This window comes from Panthera leo, chromosome D1 (genome assembly GCF_018350215.1).
Source record: "Panthera leo isolate Ple1 chromosome D1, P.leo_Ple1_pat1.1, whole genome shotgun sequence".
Taxonomy (NCBI): Eukaryota; Metazoa; Chordata; class Mammalia; order Carnivora; family Felidae; genus Panthera; species Panthera leo.
The window spans coordinates 95,805,822-95,826,574 of NC_056688.1; the positions used below are offsets into that span (position 1 = coordinate 95,805,822).

Below are 20,753 nucleotides of genomic sequence, written 5' to 3' on the forward strand. Positions count from 1 at the left end.
GAGTTCCAGTCACAGTACCACAAAGCAGGCTATAAAATTTGGCATTTACATCTGATCACTTCGTATGTATCACAGCATGCGTGCATGAATTTATTCATTCAAAAAATATGTAGTAAAGTTCCACTGTGTGCCAAATACTTTTTAAGTGCTTGGGATACATCAGTGAAGAACAATTTAGACAGAGATATCTGCCATACAGAGGAATGATGTTTCAAATGACAGCCTGTCATAGCAACATTCTAAGCCAGATGATAGGTTTTTTTTTTTTAAGTTTGTGTATTTATTTTGAGAGAGAAAGAGTGTGAGGGAGAGGGGCAGACAGAGAGGAAGAGGGAATCCCAAGTAGACTCTACACCACCAGCATAGAGCCTGACACAGGGCTTGAACTCACGAGCCGTGAGATCATGACCTGAGCCAAAATCAAGAGTCAGATACTGAACCGACTGAGCCACCCAGGCGCCCCCAGATGATAGTTTTGAAAGGATACTGTGCCCCCCTAGAATTGTGTGCCTTACAGTGATAGAATAAGAAAGGTATTTCAAAATAAAAAACTGGTAATAGTTTACTACCAAGAGTCCTACCTCAGGGAACTTCTCTGTATGAAAGCCAAAGAAGGATTGTCTCAGGCAAAAGATTTGCTAAGCAAATAAAATGATGTAGGCATGCAAACCCAGACAGACACTGTCTGTAGAAAAGGATAATTTGTGGGATTTTAAGAGAAATGACTAAACTAAAATACTGGACAAAACAGAACGTACATTTGAAGGTGGAGTAACCAGAGTCAAGGTGTTCAAAGGCTCTCTTCATGTTGAGGAGTGAGTTAATATATCGCTTGGACTTTAAGTTAAATAGAGTGAAGATTTATGGTTAACTATTAAAAAGAATGCACAAATCCCAAACCTGTGAGGATAAAATTATGAAGGTAGAAAGGGGAGGACCAAAAAAACAAAAAAAAACTTATGCAAGAAATGACAAAATGGAGGAGAAAAGGCGCAATAAAGAATCAGAACAAGAGCAACAAAAAAAATTGATAAGAACCAATAGAATCCAAGAAGTAAACAGTCTTAAAATCTGTAATGGAACAGTCACAATAATGTCAAATTGGAAATTTTTAAAGGAGCTACATGTTTTAATAAGAGCCATACCTAAAACATAAATGTTGGGAAAAATGGGAAAAGATATACCAGATACATACTAATCAAAAGTGAGTAGATACATTAATTACCTGAAAAAAACATATTTCAAAACAAAAAATTATTAGGGGCAGAGGAAATGACTATGTAATGATAAAAGATTTAGTTCACCAGAAAGGTAATAGCAATTCTAAACTTAGCATACCCAATAACCTCAAAATACATAAAGCAAAAAAAGATTGCTCTACTGAAAGAAATTGACAAATACCAGCATAAATACCTTTCTCCACTATTGATGAGCCAATCAGTGTCAGAATCTATATTCATGAAGTGTGTTAATCTGTGGTTTTCTTTGCTTGTAATACTTTGTTTAATTTTGTTCTTAGGTTAATAATGACTTTGTATAATGAATTGGGAAGTGCTCCCTTCACCTCATTTTTCCAGAACAGTTTATAGAGAAGTGCTATTATTTCTTCCTTAAATATTTGATAGAATTCAGCAGTGAAACCATCTTGGCCAGGATTATTTGTGAGAGATTTCTAACAAATTCAATTTCTTTAGTAAAAGTATTCAATTATCTCTTGAGTGAGTTTTATTAGTTGTGTCCTTAAAGAAATTATTCCACTTCATCTAAGTTGAATTTATGGGCATAAAGATGTTTGTAATATTTTTTTTCTCATTTTCTTAGTATCTGTGGGATCTGTAGTAACATACTTCTCTTAATTCTGATATTGGTACTTAGTGTCTTTTCCCTTTTTTTTTTTCCTGATCGGACTGACTAGAAATTTGTCAATTTTATTGATCTTCTCAAAAACCAAGAACTCAAGGTTTTGGAGCCATTGATTTTTCTCTGTTGTTTTTTATTTTCTCTTTCATTGATGTCTGTTCTGTATTATTTCCTGTCTTCTGCTTGCTTAGGATTTAATTTGCTGGGGTTTTTTTAGTTTCTTGATGTGGAAGCTTAGGTTATTGGTTTGAGCCCTTGCTTTTCTAATGTAGGTGTCTGCTTTAGCTGCACATCACAAATTTTGTCATATTTCATTTTCATTCAGTTTTACATAGTTTATAATTTTCCTCCTAATTTCTTCTCTGATCTGTAAGTTAGTATGTTCTTTGTGTTTCCAACTATTGGGCATTTTCCAGATCTCTTTCTTTAATTGATTTCTAATTTAATCCCATTGCAGTAAATGAACATAGTTTGTATGACTTAAATTCTTTTTAACTTATTCAGACTTGTTGTATGACCCAGAATATGATCTCTTGGTAAATGTTCCATGTGCATCAGAAAAGAATACTACTGTTAGAGTATGCTAGAAATGTCATTTAGGTCAAGTTGTTTGATAATATTGTTTGTGTCTTCTTTATCTTTACTGATCTTTTTGTGTAATTCTTCTATCAGTTATTGAGAAGCATGTTGAAATCTACAACTATAATTCTGAATTTGTCTTCTCTCAGTTTTTGATTCTTGCATTTTCAAGTTCTTTTTTTTTTAGTTTTTATTTAAATTCCAGCTAGTTAACTTATAATGTAGTATTAGTTTCAGGTGTACAACGTAGTGATTCAACACTTGCATGCATCACCTAGAGCTCATTGCAACAACTGCCCTCCTTAATACTCAACACCTATTTTCCCCATCTTCCCACCCACCTCCCCTCTGGTAACCATCACTTTGTCTCTATAGTTCAGAGTCTATTTCTTGATTTGCTTCTCTCCCTCTTTTCTTTTCCCTTTGCTCTTTTGTTTCTGAAATTCCACATATGATTAAAATCATATGGTATTTGTCTTTCTCTTTCTTATTTTGCTTAGCACAGTATACTCTAGCTCCATCCTTTTTGTTGCACTCTAACATTTATTTATTATTGTGTAAGCAGAACTGCACAGAGTGTTTACATGACTCACTATATGCTATCAGAATCAGCTGTTGATTTATCGACCTTGTAGAACCGAGGTCTCACTGTTATTCAACATAGTAGTAGAAGTCCTAACCTCAGTAATGAGACAACACAAAGAAATAAAAGGCATCCAAATCAGCAAGGAGGAAGTCAAACTTTCACTCTTTGCAGATGACATGATACTCTCGATGGAAAACCCAAAAGATCCACCAAAAAACCTACTAGAACTGATCCGTAAATTCAGCAAAGTTGCAGGATATAAAAATCAATGTACAGAAGTCAGTTGCATTTCTATCAACCAATAATGAAACATCAGAAAGAAAAATCAAGGAATTGATCCTATTTACAAGTGCACCAAAAACCATAAAATACCTATGAATAAACCTAACCAAAGAGGTGAAAAATCTATACACTGAAAAAGTATGGGAAGCTTATTAGAAATTGAATAAGACACAAAAAGTGGAAAAATATTCCATGCTCATGGATTGGAAGAACAAATGTTTTTAAAATGGTGATACTACCCAAAGCAATCTACATATTCAATGCAATCTCTATCAAAATAACACCAGCATTCTTCACAGAGCTAGAACAAACAATACTAAACTTTGTATGGAACCAGCATAAGACCCTGAATAGCCAAAACAGTCCTGAAAAAGCAAACTAAAGCTGGAGGCATCACAGTTTCAGACTTTAAGATGTATTACTAAGCTGTAATCATCAATACAGTATGGTACTGGCACAAAAACAGGCACATAGATCAGTGGAACAGAATAGAAAACCCAGTAATGGACCCACAAACATATGGCCAACTAATTTTTGACAGAGCAAGAAAGAATATACAATGGAAAAAAGACCGTCTCTTCAGCAAATGATGTTGGGAAAACTGGACAGTGACATGCAGAAGAATGAACCTGGATCACTGTCTTGCACCACACACAAAAATGAACTCAAAATGGATGAAAGACCTAAACGCAATACAGGAAGCCATCAAAATCCTAGAGGTGAAAGCAGGCAAAAACCTCTTTGACTTCAACTGCAGCAACTTCTTACTCAACATGTCTCTGTAGGCAAGGGAAACAAAAGCAAAAATGAACTAATGGGACCTCATCAAGATAAATAAAAAAAGCTTCTGCGTGGCAAAGGAAACAATCAGCAGAACTAAAAGGCAACTTAGGGAATGGGAGAATATATTTGCAAATGACATATCAGATAAAGGGTTAGTATCCAAAATCTATAAAGAACTTCTCAAACTCAACACCCAAAAAAATAATCCAGTGAAGAAATGGGCAAAAGACATGAATAGATACTTTTCCAAAGAAGACATCCAGGTGGCTAACAGACACATGAAAAAGTGCTCAACTTCACTCATCATCAGGGAAATACAAATCAAAACTTCACTGAGATACCACCTCACATCTATCAGAATGACTAACAACTCAGGCAGCAATGACAGATGTTGGTGAGGATGTGAAGAAAGAGGATCTCTTTTGCACTGCTGGTGGGAATGCAAACTGGTACAGCCACTCTGGAAAACAGTATGGGGGTTCCTCAAAAAAGTAAAAATAGAACTACCCTACGACCCAGCAATTGCACTACTAGGTATTTATCCAAGGGACACAGGTGTGCTGTTTCGAAGGGGCACATGCACCCCAGTGTTTACAGCAGCACTATCAACAGTAGCCAAAGTATGCAAAGAGCCCAAATGTCCATTGATGGATGAATGGATAAAGAAGATGTGGTATATATATACAATAGAGCATTACTTGGCAATCAAGAAGAATGAAATCCTGTCATTTGCAACAATGTGGATGGAACTAGAGTGTATTATGCTAAGCAAAATTAGTGAGAGAAAGACAAATACCATGACTTCACTCATATGTGGAATTTAAGATGCAAAACAGATGAACATAAGGGAAGGGAAGCAAAAATAATATAAAAACAGGGAGGGGGACAAAACATAAGAGACTTAAAATATAGAGAACAAAGTGAGGGTAGCTGGAAGGGTTGCAGGTCGGGGGAAGGGCTAAACAGGCAAGGGGCATTAAGAAGAACACTTGTTGGGATGAGCATGGGGTATTCTATGTAGGAGATGAATCACTGAATTCTACTCCTGAAATCATTATTGTGCTATATGCTAACTAGGACGTAAATTAAAAAATAATAATAAATAAAAATAAATTTAAAAAATTTTAAAAAGTACCAAGTTCTCAAAATATGCTATCTTACCCATAGTAAGATCTTACCCATATCTTACTATATAAGAAATATGCTGTTTCACCCTCAGTACTAAGCTATAAGTGTCCTATATTTTTACTAAAACATCCAACTTAGACTTCTTTTGATTTAAGCTTTGTGTGTGTGTGTGTGTGTGTGTGTGTGTGTGTGTGTATCAATGGCTATTTGGTATCCATGGTATGCTTCTTTTTTTTTTTTAATTTATATATATGTATTTTTAAATTTTTATTTAAATGCAAGTTAACATGTAGGGTAATAATGATTTCAGGAGTAGAATTTAGTGATTATGTAAGCATTTTTAAGTTCTATTATTAGGTGCAGAAATCAATGAAATAGAAATCACCAGTCCAAAAGTTGTTTCTTTGAAGCACTGTTCGGGCAAAATTAATCAAGAAAAAAATAAAGCATAAATAACCAAGATTGAGGTAAAAGGGAACCATAGCTACAGCTAAAAAGATAAGACAGTGATACAATTACCAATTTTATGCCAACAAATTTGAAAACAATTGTAAAGAAGACAAATTTCTAGAAAAATGTAATTACCCAAATTGATTTGGGTATTATAACTCAAATGAAAGCAGTGTCTTTAAAAAATCTTCTCCAAAGAACACAGCAAGGTCTATTGATTTTATATGTGAATTCTACCAAACTTTTGAGAATTACACTATCTCAATATAAACAGACTCTTCTGGACAGCAGAAAAGGGAACAATTTCCCAATTCCTTGAGATGAGACTACTGTAACCTTGAAAGCAAAACTAGGCAAAGACATTATGCAAAAGAAAAGTAATACACTAAGGTCACTTATAAACATAGGTATCAAAACCATAAGCCAAATATTAACAGACTAAATCCAATTGCGTATGTTTTTCTTTAACAAGGTGCACCTTGATCAAGTTGGGTTTACCCCAGAAATACAAAACTGGTCTAACTTTAGGCAAACCTTGTATTTCATCAACCAAATTAAAGAATTATGAAATTATTTCAATAGATTGCATTTCTGCAATACCATCCATGATATAAAGCTAATGCAAATTAAGAATAGACCAGGACTTCCTTAATCTGATGAGAAGAATCAACAAAATATCTACAGCAAAGATGAATCTTAATAGGGGAAATATTTAAAATAATTCTTTGAAATCAGAAAAGAGAATGCCCTCCATCACCACTGTTTTTTCAAACTTGTATCAAAAGTCCTAGTGGGGCACCTGGATGGCTTAGTCAGTTAAACATCTGACTTCAGCTCAGGTCCTGATCCCGCGGTTCGTGAGTTCAAGCCCTACATCCAGCTCTGTGCTGACAGCTCAGATCCTGAAGCCTGCTTCAAATTCTATATCTCCCTCTCTCTCTCTCTCTCTCAAAAATAAATGAACATTAAAAAATTTTAAAAAGTCCTAGCAAGTACAGTAAATCAAGAAAAAGAAATTAATGGCATAAATATTAGGAAGAAAAAACCCAAAATCTTATTGAGAAATGATGTGATTATCTACATAGCAAACCCAGAAGAAGCTACAGACAAATTTTTAGAACTAACAGCATTTTTGGGGTGCCTGGGTGGCTCAGTTGGTTAAGCCTCCAACTTTGGCTCAGGTCATGATCTCGCGGTTTGTGAGTTCAAGCCCCGCATCAGGCTCTGTGCTGACAGCTGTGTCTGTGTCTTCCCCCTCCCTGCCCCTCCCATGCTCATGCTCTGTCTCTCTCTGTCTCTCAATAATAAATAAGCATTAAAAAAATTTTTTTAAAGAAATAACAGCATTTTTGTCAAGATGGCTGCCTATAAAGTCGATAAAAAAAACTGCATTTCTATATAGCAGCACAGAGTATTAGAAAACATAATTTTCAGAATGTATTTCCATTGTTACAAAAATATAAACCTCCCAGTAGTAAATCTAACAAAAATTGGTATGCCTTGTCTGCACAAAGTGATAAAACTTCATTGAAAGGCATTTTAAAAGACCTAAATAAGCAGAGAGATATATAATGTTCATGGATAAGACAACACACATCATAAACATGTCACTTTTCCCCCGTTTGATTTATAGAGTCAATGCTGTTATAATCAAAATAACAACAAGCTTTTTTTTTTTTTTATGACACTTGAAAAGCAGACCTTTATATTTATATGGAAGGGTAAAGGAATAGACACGACACTCAAAAAAATTAGGGTGTGAGAATTGCCTCACCTTTATGAAAAATTATAAAGCAAGACCTAATGCCATGTGCTCAAGGATAAACAGAAATGATGACCAGGAGGAACTAAATAGAAAGCCCAGAAGCCAACTCTGACACACATGGGACCGTGGAGGATCAATAGGGAGAGAGGGGGTTTTGCAGGAAGCTGTGCTGGGCAGTGCTGAGCTAATGCCATCCTCACCTCATCACTTAACAAAGGAATCCCATGAGTATCAAGGACAGAACTTTAAAATTTAGAGTAAAATGGGGCACCTGAGGGGTGCCTGAGTGGCTCAGTCGGTTGGGCATCCGACTTCGGCTCAGGTCACGATCTCACAGTTTGTGGGTTCGATCCCCATGTTGGGCTCTGTGCTGACAGCTCGGAGCCTGGAGCCTGCTTTAGATTCTGTCTCCCTCGCTCTCTGCCCCTCCCCCACTTGTGCTCTGTCAAAAATAAATAAACATTAAAAAAATGTTTTTTTAACTAGAGTAAAATGTAGGAGGTGATCTTTCTGGCCTTGGAATATAAGATGATTTCTTAAGCTATAAAAGCACAAACTAGAAGAGAAAATATGAATAAGTTCAACTATTTTTAAAGTTTACATTTTTGTAAATTGAAGACATTTTTTAAATTAGAAGACAGAGTGAGAGAAAACAATGTATAACATATTCAACCTACAAGGACTGATGCGCAGAACATGTAAATAAATTGGTGAGAAAGATAAATAATAAAATGGAAAGATATGTAAAAGATATTAACAGACATTTCACTGAAAAAAAGATGTGTACGGCCAATAAACACCAAGAAACAATTTTCAGTCTCACTAATAATCAGTAAATGCAAACTAAGACCACAGTTAAGATGCTATTTTACCCCCACTGATGACACCAAAAATTAGGATATAAAGCAAGAAGCACTCTTAAACATTGCTGATGGGATTATAGATCGTCATAACACCTTTAGGGAACACTTTCACATTCTCATGTTATGTTGGACATTTGCATATCTTGTGAACCAACAATCCTACTCCTGGATATCTACTCTACACTGGAGAAATTCTGCACTTTTATTTGCAACAGGAAACGTAAAAACAGGAAGTAACTCAGAGCCCCCATCTACAGAAAATGGATAAATACATTCTAGTATATTCACCTAGTGGACATTTAACCATGCAGCAAATCAGTTGAATGAGCTACAAGCTATACACAACATGGATGAATTTTAGAAATAGTGTTGAGTAAAAACTTCAAGTCCCAGAAGACTCCTTACAGTATTATACCACTGTTATAATGCACAGGAAGAAGCACACTAAGTATTGAATATTGCTGAAGCGTGTGTGTGTGTGTGTGTGTGTGTGTGTGTGTGTGTGTGTGTGTGTGTGAGTGATGGGACAGTGTTTAAAACAGCAATGAATAACAGTCCCAGCATTTAGGATAGTGTGTGCCTCTGGAGAAAAGGCAAGAGGATGGAACAGGGAAGGCACACACAGATACATGCAAGTTCATTCTTCACTAGGGTGGTAGTTTCTGGGATATTCATTATTTTATGCTTTATAGCATAAGTATATATTTTTATATGATTACTATATATACATGTAATTATATAAATATGTTCTTTTGTATGTGTGAAATATTGGCATTAAAGAAAGATCATTTTAGTTTTTAAAAAAGAATCCTTTCGAGGAGCCAGTCAACAGGATCAAATCACTGAGGGGAGAATAAATCAGGCAGCTTCAGATTTCTCTGCAGCAGTCATCCAAGCCAAGTAGCAATGGAGGAATGCCAACACATTATTCAAGGAAAGAAGGAGCCATGGTTTTGTATCCAACCAGCTGTCCTTCAGGTATGAAGGCTGCAGACAGAAAGTTTTGAACACATATGATTATATTAACTTGCTAGGGCTACCGTAACAAAGCACCACAGACTGGGTGCCTTAAACAGTTGAAATGTGTTTTCTCACATTCCTGGAGGCCACAGGTCCAGGATCCAGGTGCTGACAGGGTCGGTTTCCTCTGAGGCCTCCCCCCTTGACTTCAGATGGCTAGCCTCTCACCGCCCCTCCACAGGGTCATCCCCCTGTGCACACAACCCTGATGTATCTCTTCCTCTTCTATAAATCCTTCATAGAAACCCAGTGGTGTTGGATTAAGACCTCACACTGACGGCCTCATTTTAACTTAATTACCTCCTTAAAGACCTTCTGTCCAAATACAGTTATATTTTGAGGTACGAAAGGTTGAGATTTCAACATGAATTTTGGTGGAGCACGATTCAGCCCATAACAAAAATTGCAAAGAATATTGTTCCCATCAACAGTATTGGGCTGAACCTCAGCCAACCACAAGATGATTGGGGAAGCCACACAAAAGTAATGTCAATGATCAATGAATATATTTAACTGCAGAACCAATTGGAAAACAAAAGTGGGAAATGGAGTGATAGAACAGAATATAAATACTATATGCCCTGACAATGAAGAATGATAAAATTACCAAAAAATTAGACTGGAAGAAAGAAATAAAGTAGAAAGCAGGGTAAGTTTTCTGATTGCTTCATCTGTATTGGCTGAGAGTCCATCCATCAAAAGGAAAATCCAAAATGAGACCTAAATTAAGTACTGAAATTTTGTGTATGGTAGAGGTAGCATCTTGGTGTGGGAGGAGGGATGAATTATTCATTAAATATTATTGGGACAACTTAGTAGCCATCTGGAAAAAAATAAAATTGGAGCCATATCTTTTCTTAAACACCAAGTTAAATTTCAAATGGATCAAAGATTTAAATGTGAAAAATAAGGGGCACCTGGGTAGCTCAGTAGGTTAAGCATCCAACTTTGGCTCAGGCCATGATCTCAGGGTTTGTGAGTATAAGCCCTGGGTCAGGCTCTTTGCTGACGGCTCAGAGCCTGGAGCCTGCTTCAGATTCTGTCTCCCTCTCTCTGCCCCTCCCCTGCTCGCTCACTCTCTCTCTGTCTGTCTCAAAAATAAATAAACATTAAAAAAAATTCAGTGTGAAAAATAAAACTATAAAAGTTCTGGGGAAAAAAACATGGTAAAATTTATTGATAATCTGAGGCCTTCTCAGCAACAACTGAAAATCCAGAGACCATCCAAATTAATAAGCTGAGCTACGCAGAAATCAAAATCTATATAACAAAAAGCACCATAGGTCCAAAAGTGGACTTCAGAAAACTGAGAGAATGTATCTGTAACTCATATCATAGCAGGGAAATAATCTCTCTAATAAATAAAGAGCTTTTTCAAATAGAGAAGATAAAGACCTCTTAACAAAATATAAGAGCAGCTACTTCACAGAAAGGAAATACAAAGGGCTGTCAAACATGAAAGGATGGTCAGTTCCATTCATAAGAAGGGAAATGCAGATTTAAACCACATTCTTTACCTCTCAAAGAGTCCAAGAGTTTAATAACAGACTGTGGTGAGGCTATAACAAAACAGGGACACATGTATTTCTGGTGAGGAATTGTTACAGTCCTATGGAGGGCAGTGTGATGGTATCTATCAAAATGACATGTGTATTCCCGTGTCCACATCTGGAAATGTATCCTACAAATTCACGGGCACAAATGCAAAACTATACCTAAGGTTATTTTTTCAGTGATGTTTGTAATAGTAAAAAATTGGGGGAGAGAGGAGTATTCATTCATAAGGACCTAGTTAAATAAATAATGGAACATCCATACAATGAATAATAATGCAGCTGATAATAAAAGAACGAGGAGGCTTTCCATACACTGATGTGGCGAGAACTCCAAGGTGTATTGTTTAGTGAAGAAAACAAAGTGCAAGTGAATGTTACCTTTTATATAAGTAAAGTGTGACCTCATATGAAAAGATGGGAGTATCAGCCTGTATTCATATTTGCTTATATAAAGCATAAAGAAACCCTGGAAAGTTACATAGGAAACTAAAAATACTATTTACTTGTATACAATAGAGACAAGAATGGGAAGGAGACTTTTCACTGTATAACTTTGCATACCTTCTGGTCTTTGAAACATGTAAATGAGTTACCTGTTCAAAAACTTAAGTAAATTTAATTCCAAAAGATCATGGGCATGAAACATAGTTCTGCTATTTAATAGTTGAGCGGATTGGGACAAGACAATCTCTTTGAGTCATAGTTTTCTTATCTATAAAAGGCTGTAATATCAGTATCAAGCCCGTAGGATTGCTGTTAGGGTTACTGAGGATGCACATGTGTGGCTGCCTCCAGCACCTAGTAAGTACTCCGTGGTCATGAATGCATGTTACTGTTCTGAGTCTTGGTGGTAAATTCGTATGTTTAAGAGACACCAGCTTCAACTGACCATTCCTTTGTAGAACCAGACATCCTGGGTCCTTTCCAGCATGGCAGCCCTCTACTGGAGAGTAAAAGGCCAAGGAAAGAAGGCAATTGACTGCCTCCGCCAGGCCCTCCACTATGCTCCACACCAGATGAAGGTGAGTGGGACTCAGAAGGTGTGAATTTCTGTCTCTTGGTCCTTTCCATTGTTTATTCTGAGATTTCAACTAGCCGTCCTCATTCTTAGCCAGTAAGAAAGTGGCAAAATAGCATAGGCTGGAAGAACCTATGACCCCACTTATGCTACCACAAGCCTGGACGTTATACCCACCACCATGCCTTCCTGCCTCAGCAAATGGGAACTTGGGGGAAGGTCTTCAGGATCACTGGAAGGTGTTTCTTTCTATTCAGAGCCACCTGGCATAAAACATACTGGCCTAGGCAGCCTGTCACCCTGCAAGTCGTTCTGGGTTTAGCTCATCCCCAGAGGCCTGGAAGCCTGTTACACTTGTTTTGCTTAGACTGCTGACTTAATCTTGCTTCCAGACACAGAAACTGAAGCAGTTTCCATCTCTTCTTATATATCGGCCAGTTCCTGGTCTTCATCTGACTTCACCTTTTCCACAAAAACGAAAACTTCAAAAAGCCCTGCTAACTCAGTGTAACATCAGTCTTCTCAAAAATGCCAGTTGTAATTATGATGACTGAGAATGTTCAGCTTTTTAACAGCACATTTGTGTCCACATGTGCTGAGTTCTGCATTAATCTCCACATCTCCTACTTCCTGATGACATGGCTCATGTCTTCATGAGTGGTGGAAGGAGCTCACCTTTCCTTTTAGGCACTGTTGAGTTCCAAATGCAGCTGGGCCCCTTGCTAGCTTTGTGCCCTTGGGCACGTTATGAGACCTCTGTGGCCTCACGTAATGCCCTGCACTCTGTGAGTGTCCAGTAAGGACAGAGGGGTCCTCCTTTCCTGTGTCTTCTGTATCTCCTATAGAACTCCAGACTGTGTGATTCAGGTGGTAATTGCTTGGGTAACACATTTAAAGGACATAAATATTTGTGATGATAAAAATGTCGCTACTTGTTCAGCCTATCATCCTGTGCTCTGTACTGCTAGACAGCAGCAAGGGCCAACACTCTAGGTCAGGGGTCAGAGAATGTTTTCTGTAAAGGGCCACACGCTAAGAAATTTAGGCTGTGTAGGTCAGACGGCCTCTGTTCTTGCCACTCGGTTCTGCCATGGTAGCATAAAACAGCCACAGAAATACGTAAAAGAATGGGAATGGTTACATTCCAATAAAACCTTACAAAAACAGGCAGCCAGCTAGATTTGGCCTGTAGGCCAAAGTTCACCAGCCCCTGCTTCAAGCAGATTATGCTGTGGACCTTGCAGAAGGCACTTTGACTCTGTGGCAGCATGACTCAGAGTGTGTGGTCTATGGACAGGTGTCAGTCCATGAGCCGTTTATTACCAATCTGCAACAAGATGGGAGCCTATACCAGAACGTAAACCACCAACTTCACTAAGCAGATTGTTTATTCAGTTGACATTTCTGCTTTGTGTTTTGAGGCTAGACTTTCCTAATGAAAGAAATAATGCATTGGTTTATATTCTCACGCAATCGCCTTATCTATCACAGGCCAGTAGCAAATAGAAGACCAGCAGGTTCAGTTTCATTACTCAGTCATTGACCAGGAAAAACCTACTGCATTATTTATGAACAACTAAGAATGAAAGCTCAAAAACCAGTATCTTTCCCTTCTCGCCATTCTCCTTCTGTTCCCAGGATGTGCCCCTGATTAGCCTGGCTAATATCTTGCACAATGCCAAGCTCTGGAATGATGCTGTCATAGTAGCCACCATGGCAGTAGAGATCGCACCGCACTTTGCTGTGAACCACTTCACGCTGGGCAACGTCTACGTGGCAATGGTGAGATTGGTAGTGGGGGCAGAGCACACCGACTCTGCCCCTCTCTCCCGGGCACACCTTTGATTGCAAAACTTCCTTGACTATCAGTGTCCTCCAGTTTCCTGTACATTTTGTGTCTGAAATTGCTAGGTCCACCAAAGGTATATTTTATGGCTAAAGTGTTTGTGCATTAAAAAGTACACAGGGGCACCTGGGTGGCTCAGTTGGTTGAGCATACGACTTCAGCTCAGGTCACGATCTCACGGTCTGTGGGTTCGAGCCCCACGTCGGGCTCTGTGCTGACAGTTCAGAGCCTGGAGCCTGCTTCGGATTCTGTGTCTCCCTCTCTCTCTGCCCCTCCCCTGCTCATGCTCTGTCTCTCTCTGTCTCAAAAATAAATAAAAACATTTGAAAAATTAAAAAAAAAAAATACAGTACATAAGGGGCTCCCAGGTGGCTCAGTCAGCTAAGCCTTTGACTCTTTGATTTTGGCTCAGGTTGTGGATCTCATGGTTCATGAGTTCAAGCCCCTCATGAGGCTCTATACTGACAGCATGGAACTTGCTTGGGATTCTAGGTCTCCCTCTCTGTCTGCCCCTCCCCTGTTCTCTCTCCCTCTCTCTCTGTCTCTCTAAAAATAAATAGATAAGCATTTTTAAAAATAAGATAAAAATATACTACATGAAACTCACCTAAGTATTTGCACTGTGTAGCTCTTCCGCATGAATTTAACACTAACAATAGTGTCAGAGTTACCTACAGTTTTCTGGAGCCAGAAAAACTTACCTAATGCTCACATGGACATAAACACTTGTATTCTCTTGCCTTCAGGTTGGGCTAGGTACCTGTCATTGCACTCATGATGCCCTGTGCATGTTTTTCTTGCCACATTTTCACCTTGTTTTATAATCTTTTTTAAGTGTCCGTCTCTCCCCCTAGACGAGGAGCTCCTTGGAGAAGAGACTCCTCTTCATCTTTCCGTTCCTAGCACTTCACAGTGTTTGGCATATACCAGGTCTCTTCAAATGTTTAATGAATGCTGGAGTGCCACTGGTTACATGTTATCCCATTTACAGAGAAAATACCAAAGCCATCATCCGGAACCCTTGTTCTGGTCAGAAACAAGGACCAATTTCAGAACTTAAAATCCCAGGGGTCCTCTAGAAGCTGTCATAGCTGAATTTAACATTAGGATCATGCCTTGCACTTGCATCTAAAGCTGGGTGTCTCACATGGGGCAATACCCAAGGTATTCTCAGTAAAGGCTAATAGAATAAGCAGCTTAAAGCTCTAAGTTTTATGTGTCATCCTTGACTTGAAAGGCGGCAAGTATAATTTGGCCAGGTAGGTATTGCTGAATGTGCAGATTTCCCTCTCTGCTTCTTAAAATCAAAGAAGCTATTTTTGTCCTCAGTAAATGTGAAATTTGCTACTATGAATGAGAAATTCTGCCTCTCACTTGCCTAGGAGGCATCATTCAACCAGTTGGTTTGGGCTCTTCTTTGAGAGTGTTGGTCTACGTAAAAGATTAATGCCTTCAAAATGGCCGTGATCATTTCCAAACAATGTTTGTATTTTTAAACACTAGGGAGAACAAAAAAGCTGTATGAAAATCTACAATACCTGACTTTGAGATACCTGACTTTACTTCCATCTCTCTAGCTGTAGTAACAAAACCTCAGGCAGATGCATAAGGAGCATTTGCCAGGCATAGTTCTAGAAGTTTCTGTGAGGATTCAATGGAGGGATTTTGTAAAGCACCCAGCACAGGGCCCAGCACAGAGCAGGTACTCAGGAATGATGGCTCTCACTGTTACCTCCAGGATGCCTCCCAATGTTGGGCCAGACTTTTGTAAAGGTGATCTCCCCTTCCATTTTGGCTCTTGGGCTCTGCCTTCATTTTCTTTGTGATATTGTACCTTGGGGGTGGAGGTAGTTGTTTCCTTCCAGACCTCAGAGTTTTCCTCAGAGATGTAGACCTGTTGAGAAAATACAGTAGGATTGCGACTGGCACAGAGGCGCTTCTCGAGAAGAAACCAGCGATGACACATATTTAGCTGGGTATCCCTCTCACGTCTGTCCCTTTGCCTCTCACAGGAAGAGTTTGAAAAAGCACTGGTGTGGTATGAATCGACGCTGAAGCTGCAGCCTGAGTTTGTTCCGGCCAAGAACCGAATCCAGACTATCCAGTGTCACTTGATGCTGAAGAAGGGACGGCGCTCTCCCTAGTGCATCCCTCCTCTCTCTCTTTCTCTCTTTCTCTCTCTCTCTCCCTTCATGCTCTTAAAAAAAAAAAAATAAGAAAAGAAACCAATCATTGTCAGTATCTACTTTTAATGACATGTGTGAGAATAACTGAGTAAGACTTAAAACAGGACTTTTACATACGTGGGAATTGGTTTTGTTTTGTTTTTAAGTTCCTTCTTTCCCCCAGCCAACCTCCGCAACACAGATTTCTCAAAAGGAAAATGCAGCCGAAAGATACCGTGTAAATACTGAGCCAAGACGTTTCTGGAGCTGCGCTCTGTCTCCAAAACCTCGATGCCTTTAGGGCTTTCTTCAGTGGTCCAGCCAGCCTCCTCCTCCTCTCGGGCGGAGGATGAAACCGCGTTGCACATTCTCTGCTTCCTGTCGTAGCCTCTGTTGTCAGTGGAAATGCAAAAGCCCATCTGGTGCCAGTGAGAAGCAACATTGTGCGCTCCCCCCATTAGATCCATGCTTGTCCTCGGTCGCGTCCGTTCCTTGCTGCTATGTTACAAACTCTCAGAGGTAGTTTGCAGGGGAGGAAGGGGAAATGATTTTTAAAACAAAATATTTACAACAACAGAAACTCTTAGGATCACCTGACCTTTGTGATGTTATTTATGTTGGGGAGGGAGGGGGGCTGAGAAGGGGAAGTCAGCCGTGTACACCATCTATATCATTTGTACTTTACTTACAAATCACAAGGAAACCAATAAGTTGAAATCCTATATAACAGGTTTATATATATAGAATATGTATATTTGAAGCCCTCTACAGACCGAGTCTATGTTTTACTAATTCTTTGTTCACCGTGTTACCCGCCTTGGAATAAGGTGTGAGTGTGTGCTCCCTCTCTCTGAGGCCTTCAGACTTAGCTCCTCAGGAGAGAGCGACGCACCAAGGTTGAGTATTTCCGTACAGTGCTCTTCCCTCTGGTCCCAGGAGAGTCAGAAACTCCAGACGTTTTGGAATCTTCAAGGGCACATACTGAGAACAAAAATAAAAGTTGTTTATGAGCAAAATAGGTCTGTGGTGTGTTTTTTTCTTCAAAAGCAGACTAACGTGGACAGCTCTGAAGCCAATGGTAACTCTGGATCTGATCCTCTCAAGTCCTGGGTCATCTTTATCTTTCTTTCCACAACAGCAAGGTGAGGAGAGAAATAATCCATCACTAGATTGTATGGCTGATGAACTGATCAGCATGATACATTTGACCGGCAAAGATGCACAATCAGCAAGTGTTCAGAGTTGGGTTTATAATTGACCTTCCCGGGAAAGGAAGAATAATCTAAGTCACAAAGTCACATCCCCTCAGGGTGAGCACTGATCCTGAAGTTCATCCATGTAAGCGTCTTGGAGAACCTTGGTGAGGGTCATGTCGTGGGCGGGCACACACTACGCAGCCAGTGAACGTTAGCTCTTCTTGTTGGCGGAGGTCTTCAGGCCTGCCACCAACTCTTTTCCCAGTTCTAGAAATAAATGATTTTTCTTTCACGTTAAGAGTTTTGTTCCATTTCTGGACCCTGATCCAAAAGCTTGGTGGCTGCTTGGGGAGCCTGGGGCCTCAGTCGGTTAAGTGTACGACTCTCGGTTTTGGCTCAGGTCATGATCTCACGGTTCATGAGTTCGAGCCCCATGTCAGGCTCTGTGCTGACAGCATGGAGCCTACTTAGGATTCTCTCCTCTCTCTGCCCCTCCCCCACTCACTCATTCTCTGAAATAAACAAACTTAAAAAAAAAAAACAACTGCTTCCAACAGTGATTCCTAGCTGGAAGGTGAGGAGCTTGAGTGTATTTAATAGAAATGCCACCTGAAGAAATTTTGATCTCTCTGTTTTTCACTCTGGTGGGTTTCTTCAATTCTGTCTTCCAATCCACTAACTCATCAGCTGTGTCTAGTCTACTGTTTACCCATTGAGATTTTTATTGCAATAATGATATTTTTCACTCTTAGGATTTCTGGGTAAGGATTTCTGGCTCTTTTTTTCATATCTGCTTGCTCATGTTTCATGATCTCTCCTTGTTTGGTGGATGCTAGTCTTTGTTTTAATGACTTGAACATTTTCAGAATTCTTTTCAAATCGCACAATGATTTCTTGTTCATCAGGAATGAATTCTGTTTGTTGGGCATGTGGACTGTTGACCCCATAATGCTTGAATTCCCTGGTCCTCAGTGTTTACCTCTCTGCTCCCCTCTGTGTTCTTTCCCATCCTTAGTGATGAGACACTAAGTGGATGAGACATCCAGTTACATGGTTTCAGATTCTGTCTCCGTGCTTATGACTTCCACATTCATACCTCAGGCATGGATAGATGCCTATTAGCCCTAAACTCATTTGTCCAACTATCTACTCCATATTTTCACGTGGTCCAAAACTGAATTCCTTATCCTTCCCAAGGCGTCTTGTCTAACTTTGGTCTTCCCATCTGAGTTTCCTGCTTCCAATTAATCAAGTCAAAACAAACAAACAAAAATCCTAGAGTAATCCTGACACCTGTTAAAACAGAAGTCAGATTGTCATTTCTCTCCTTAAAACTAGTGACTTGAAAGGACATATAAAGCCTTACCAAACACACACACACACACACACACACACACACACACACACACACACACTGGCTCACCTCTTGGGCTTTCTCTATTATTCTCCCTCTTCCTTTTTTTTTTTAAATATGAAATTTATCGTCAAATTGGTTTCCATACAACATCCCAACACGTGCCCTCCTCAATACCCACCACCCATACTCCACTCCCTCCCACCCCCCATCAACCCTCAGTTTGTTCTCAGTTTTTAAGAGTCTCTCATGTTTTGCCTCCCTCCCTCTCTAACCTTTTTTTTTTTTCCTTCCCCTCCCCATGGTCTTCTGTTAAGTTTCTCAGGATCCACATAAAAGTGAAAACATATGGTATCTTTCTCTGTATGACTTATTTCACTCTCCAGTTCCATCCACGTTGCTACAAAAGGCCGTATTTCATTCTTTCTCATTGCCATGTAGTATACCATTGTGTACATAAACCACATTTCTTTATCCATTCATCAGTTGATGGACATTTGGGCTCTTTCCATAATTTGGCTATTGTTGAAAGTGCTCCTATAAACATTGGGGTACACGTGCCCCTATGCATCAGCACTCCTGTATCCCTTGGGTAAATTCCTAGCAGTACTATTGCTGGGTCATAGGGTAGATCTATTTTTAATTTTTTGAGGAACCTCCACACTGTTTTCCAGAGCGGCTGTACCAGTTTGCATTACCACCAACAGTGCAACAGGGTTCCCATTTCTCCACATCCTCACCAGCATCTATAGTCTCCTGATTTGTTCATTTTAGCCACTGTGACTGGCGTGAGGTGGTATCTGAGTGTGGTTTTGATTTGTATTTCCCTGATGAGCGACGTTGAGCATCTTTTCATGTGCCTGTTGGCCATCTGTCTTCTTTGGAGAAGTGTCTATTCATGTTTTCTGCCCATTACTTCACCGGATTATTTTTTTTTGGGGGGGGTGTGGAGTTTGGTGAGTTCTTTATAGATTTTGGATACTAGCCCTTCAAAAACAGACACATAGACCAATGGAATAGAATAGAAATCCCAGAATTAGACCCACAAAAGTATGGCCAACTAATCTTTGACAAAGCAGGAAAGCACACCCAATGGAAACAAGTCTCTTTAACAAATGGTGCTGGGAGAACTGGACAGCAACATGCAGGAGGATGAAACTAGACCACTTTCTTACACCATTCACAAAAAAAAACCCTCAAAATGGATAAAGGATCTGAGTGTGAGACAGGAAACCAACAAAACCTAGAGGAGAAAGCAGGAAAAAACCTCTCTGACCTCAGCCACTGCAATTTCTTACTTGACACATCCCCAAAGGCAAGGGAATTAAAAGCAAAAATGAACTATTGGGACCTCACGAAGATAAAAAACTTCTGCACTGCAAAGGAAACAATCAACAACACTAAAAGGCAACCAACGAAATGGGAAAAGATATTTGCAAATGACATATCGGACAAAGGGCTAGTATCTTCCTCCTTTTCAGCCAAACTAGCCTACTGACTATGTTTTGAAACTTCCCGCCTGCTCCTGCCTCAGGACGTCTGCATTTGCTGTTTGCTTTATCTGAAACGCTCCTCCCCAAAACCCACTTGGCTTACCTCCTCACCACCTCTGTGGGGCTTCCCTGATCATGAGATTTTACATTATGGCACCCGCCATCACAGTGTCCTAACCCCCTTGCCTGTTTACTTCTCTCCATAACAAATCATCGAGTCTACCAGCATCCAGCATATTTATTGTCACTCCCAACCTAAAAGGAAGTTCTAACTGCAAAGTTTTTATCTGTTTTGTACCCTGATGTGTCTCTAGCCCCCGGTACACAGTAGGTATCCAGAGAAAACTGTTGAGTGAATTAATTCATTAGTGGAGCTGGATGCCTCCCTATGAAGGAAGTTTTTGAGGTGGTCTCTCCTGGGATCTCTACAAGGTCAAACATGTTTGTATGTTACTTTCTTTGGGGTTTCTGCACTGTATGGAGAGTGAATTAGGGCCCCACCTTCCCAAAGGCAGGAGACTGAGGGTCCCAATATTTTACCTACTGGACAAAAAAGTCTCATCCCTGGCTCCTGGCCTTATGCGGACCCATTTACATCTCTCAGTTGTCCATGAGTCCTGATTCCTGTCCCTGTGTGGAGCCTATGACCACAGTTCCTCAGCCCATAGTGATTCTCAGGCCTTGTGTATTGTTGCAGTGAGTTCCCACACCATTGCTGGCACGTGGTGATTTCTCTTTCTTGACTTTACATTAGCTCAGTATTTAAAATTGTGTGTTGAAGTTGAGGGTAGGGGATTCCAGAGTGTGTG

At 39.6% G+C, this 20,753-nt stretch overlaps 1 protein-coding gene across 2 annotated transcripts in view; it reads left to right on the forward strand.

Moving 5' to 3' along the window:
- TTC17 (tetratricopeptide repeat domain 17) overlaps positions 1 to 16,917 on the forward strand; it is a 124,898-nt gene extending 107,981 nt beyond the window's left edge. For both annotated transcript variants that reach the window (XM_042906697.1, XM_042906698.1), the window contains 3 exons: positions 11,775 to 11,894; positions 13,529 to 13,672; positions 15,749 to 16,917. In XM_042906697.1, coding sequence (XP_042762631.1) covers positions 11,775 to 11,894; positions 13,529 to 13,672; positions 15,749 to 15,880 — 396 coding nt within the window. In that variant the 3' untranslated portion in view covers positions 15,881 to 16,917. The remainder of the gene's footprint in view (positions 1 to 11,774; positions 11,895 to 13,528; positions 13,673 to 15,748) is intronic.
- The last annotated feature ends 3,836 nt before the right edge of the window (positions 16,918 to 20,753 follow it).